At 34.9% G+C, this 2542-nt stretch overlaps 1 protein-coding gene across 1 annotated transcript; it reads left to right on the top strand.

The window, feature by feature from the left end:
* The first annotated feature begins 1185 nt into the window (after positions 1-1185).
* Positions 1186-1999, top strand: LOC145112977 (putative F-box protein At1g67623). The gene is made up of 4 exons (XM_079049085.1): positions 1186-1265; positions 1352-1508; positions 1603-1777; positions 1941-1999. The coding sequence occupies exons 1-4, from the start codon at positions 1186-1188 to the stop codon at positions 1997-1999; spliced, it is 471 nt and encodes a 156-aa protein (XP_078905211.1).
* Positions 2000-2542: the final 543 nt, after the last annotated feature.

Below are 2542 nucleotides of genomic sequence, written 5' to 3'. Positions count from 1 at the left end.
GTCCTTGGATGACATATGGGTCATTGGTCAACATGGTAGTTGCTTATGGTGTCCATGGATGACATATAGGTCATTGGTCAACATGGTAGTTGCTTATGGCGTCCATGGATGACATATGAGTCATTGGTCAACATATGGTAGTTTCTTATGGTGTCCATGGATGACATATGGGTCATTGATCAACATATGGTAGTTGCTTATGGTGTCCATGGATGACATATGGGTTATTGGTCAATCTGGTAGTTGCTTATGTTGTCCATGGATGACATATGGGTCATTGGTCAACATGGTAGTTGCTTATGGTGTCCATGGATGACATATGGGTCATTGGTCAACATATGGTAGTTGCTTATGGTGTCCATGGATGACATATGGGTCATTGGTCAACGTATGGTAGTTGCTTATGGTGTCCATGGATGACATATTGGTCATTGGTCAACATATGGTAGTTGCTTATGGTGTCCATGGATGACATATGGGTCATTGGTCAACATGGTAGTTGCTTATGGTTTCCATGGATGACATATGGGTCATTGGTCAACATATGGTAGTTGCTTATGGTGTCCATGTATGGCATATGGGTCATTGGTCAACATGGTAGTTGCCTATGGTGTCCATGGATGACATATGGGTTATTGGTCAACATGGTAGTTGCTTATGGTGTCCATGGATGATATATGGGTCATTGGTCAACATGGTAGTTGTTTATGGTGTCCATGGTTGACATATGGGTCATTGGTCAAGATGGTAGTTCCTTATGGTGTCCATGGATGACATATGGGTCATTGTTGTAATGGTAAAATGTGGTAGTTGCTAGATTAAAAAGGCATATATCATTTGTGCCGGTTGTGTATTAAAATAGAAACTGATTTTTCTTTTAATTATGATTTTTGACAAAACTACCCTTACTAATGAAATATGAGTCATTGTATGTATGAGGACAATTTGGTCATTTTATAATGGAACATCTTCTAGGCGCCATAATGTTTTCTGACGAAACACGTTGTTTCGGTTTTTCAGTCTTATTTCAGTCACCTGCAAACAACCCTAATTTCAAAATTCTGACAGTCAAAAAACCCTAAAATCATTTTCGCTTAATCGTTATATTAGTGAATTGTTTTTATTTTGGAAGCCAGTACTTCTTCGAAGATGCAATCAAGAAATCAAAGGAAATCGCTAACAGACATGCCATTGGAAGTGATGGAGAAGATAATAGTCGACTTTGGAAAAATTTCAGCAGTCGAGGCTTTCAGGATGAAGAGTGTGTAAGTTTTGTCTTCGATCATTCTACTTCACAAGTGTATTTGAGTTGTCTTTACATTTTGGAGTGAATATTGTGTTTCGTTTGCAGTTGCAGATTCTTCAACGAGGAAGGAAAAACGGATGAAGTATATAAACATATGAAGATAGATGTATTACGATTTCGTGGTTGGTCTGACCAGAAACATGCAGTTGTCAACAAATGCATAGAGATGAGAAACCCAAATATTCTGTTCAGGAATGGATTGGTACGTTGTTATATATATGCATAGTATTAATTAATTTGTTTCTTGTTTTGCATTACTTTAACCAGAAATTATGTGTTTAATGTTTTTTTTCCAGATGAAGTTATTTTTCTTAGAAGCTGATCATGAAGGGAAAACTATGCTTGAAGAAGCATCTGCATTGGGACATTTGGATTCAACATTTGTCCTGGGAATGATGTTGATGGGTGAAGGGAGACATAGGAAGCAGGAAGCTTTGGACATGTTGAACAATGCTTACCGCAGAGCAAAAGGTAAGTGGAATCTTAGAGCAACTTGTTCTAAGGTTCATCTCCACTTAAATAGGGAGGGGAGGAAACATGTACACTTCCATGGCTTCCATAGAACTTGTGCAATGCATAAGTCTGTGACTAGTGTGTCAGACGTTTTTGTGAATGGATACAAATGGGTGTTTAGGTGTGAAATTTGTTTGTGAGATGCTTGATTCGTTAGGTTTTCTAGGGAGTTTGGTATAATTTATGAGTAGTTTGTTGATATGTACTTTCATATTATGACAATTAATGCTATGTACATTCTTTTGGTTTAATATATGAATATATAGTAATTTACTTGATAAGTAATTACTTGATTAGTAAATATGTTGTGTTGTTAATAAGGGACTAAAAGAGTAAAAGTTTGGAATGATGTTTGAATGATATTTGAATAATGTTTGAATAATGTGTTTTGGACTTTCAATATTAGTGTTTATATTGTATTGTGATTATAGTTGTATGTAGCGAATTTTTGTTCTTTCCTAGTATTAAATACATATAAAATACAATAAAACAAACAAAATATATTACCAATTCAAAAACATATCATTCAAACCATTTCTTACCAATTTGGTTTTATATCAATACATGAATACATACTTGTAATTTGATTAAATGCTAATATGTATTAATTTGTAATTTGGTTTAATATCAATACATAAATGTATTTTATTTTGGATTTGGTAATTTGGTTTAATATCAACTAGTGGAGAACCCATGCTTTGCATGGGGTAAAATTTTAAAGGC

The sequence above is a fragment of the Lactuca virosa genome, chromosome 5, assembly GCF_052849685.1.
Source record: "Lactuca virosa cultivar CGN04683 chromosome 5, Lactuca_virosa_CGN04683_v6, whole genome shotgun sequence".
Classification (NCBI taxonomy): domain Eukaryota; kingdom Viridiplantae; phylum Streptophyta; class Magnoliopsida; order Asterales; family Asteraceae; genus Lactuca; species Lactuca virosa.
This window is presented reverse-complemented; position numbering and strand designations above follow the sequence as displayed.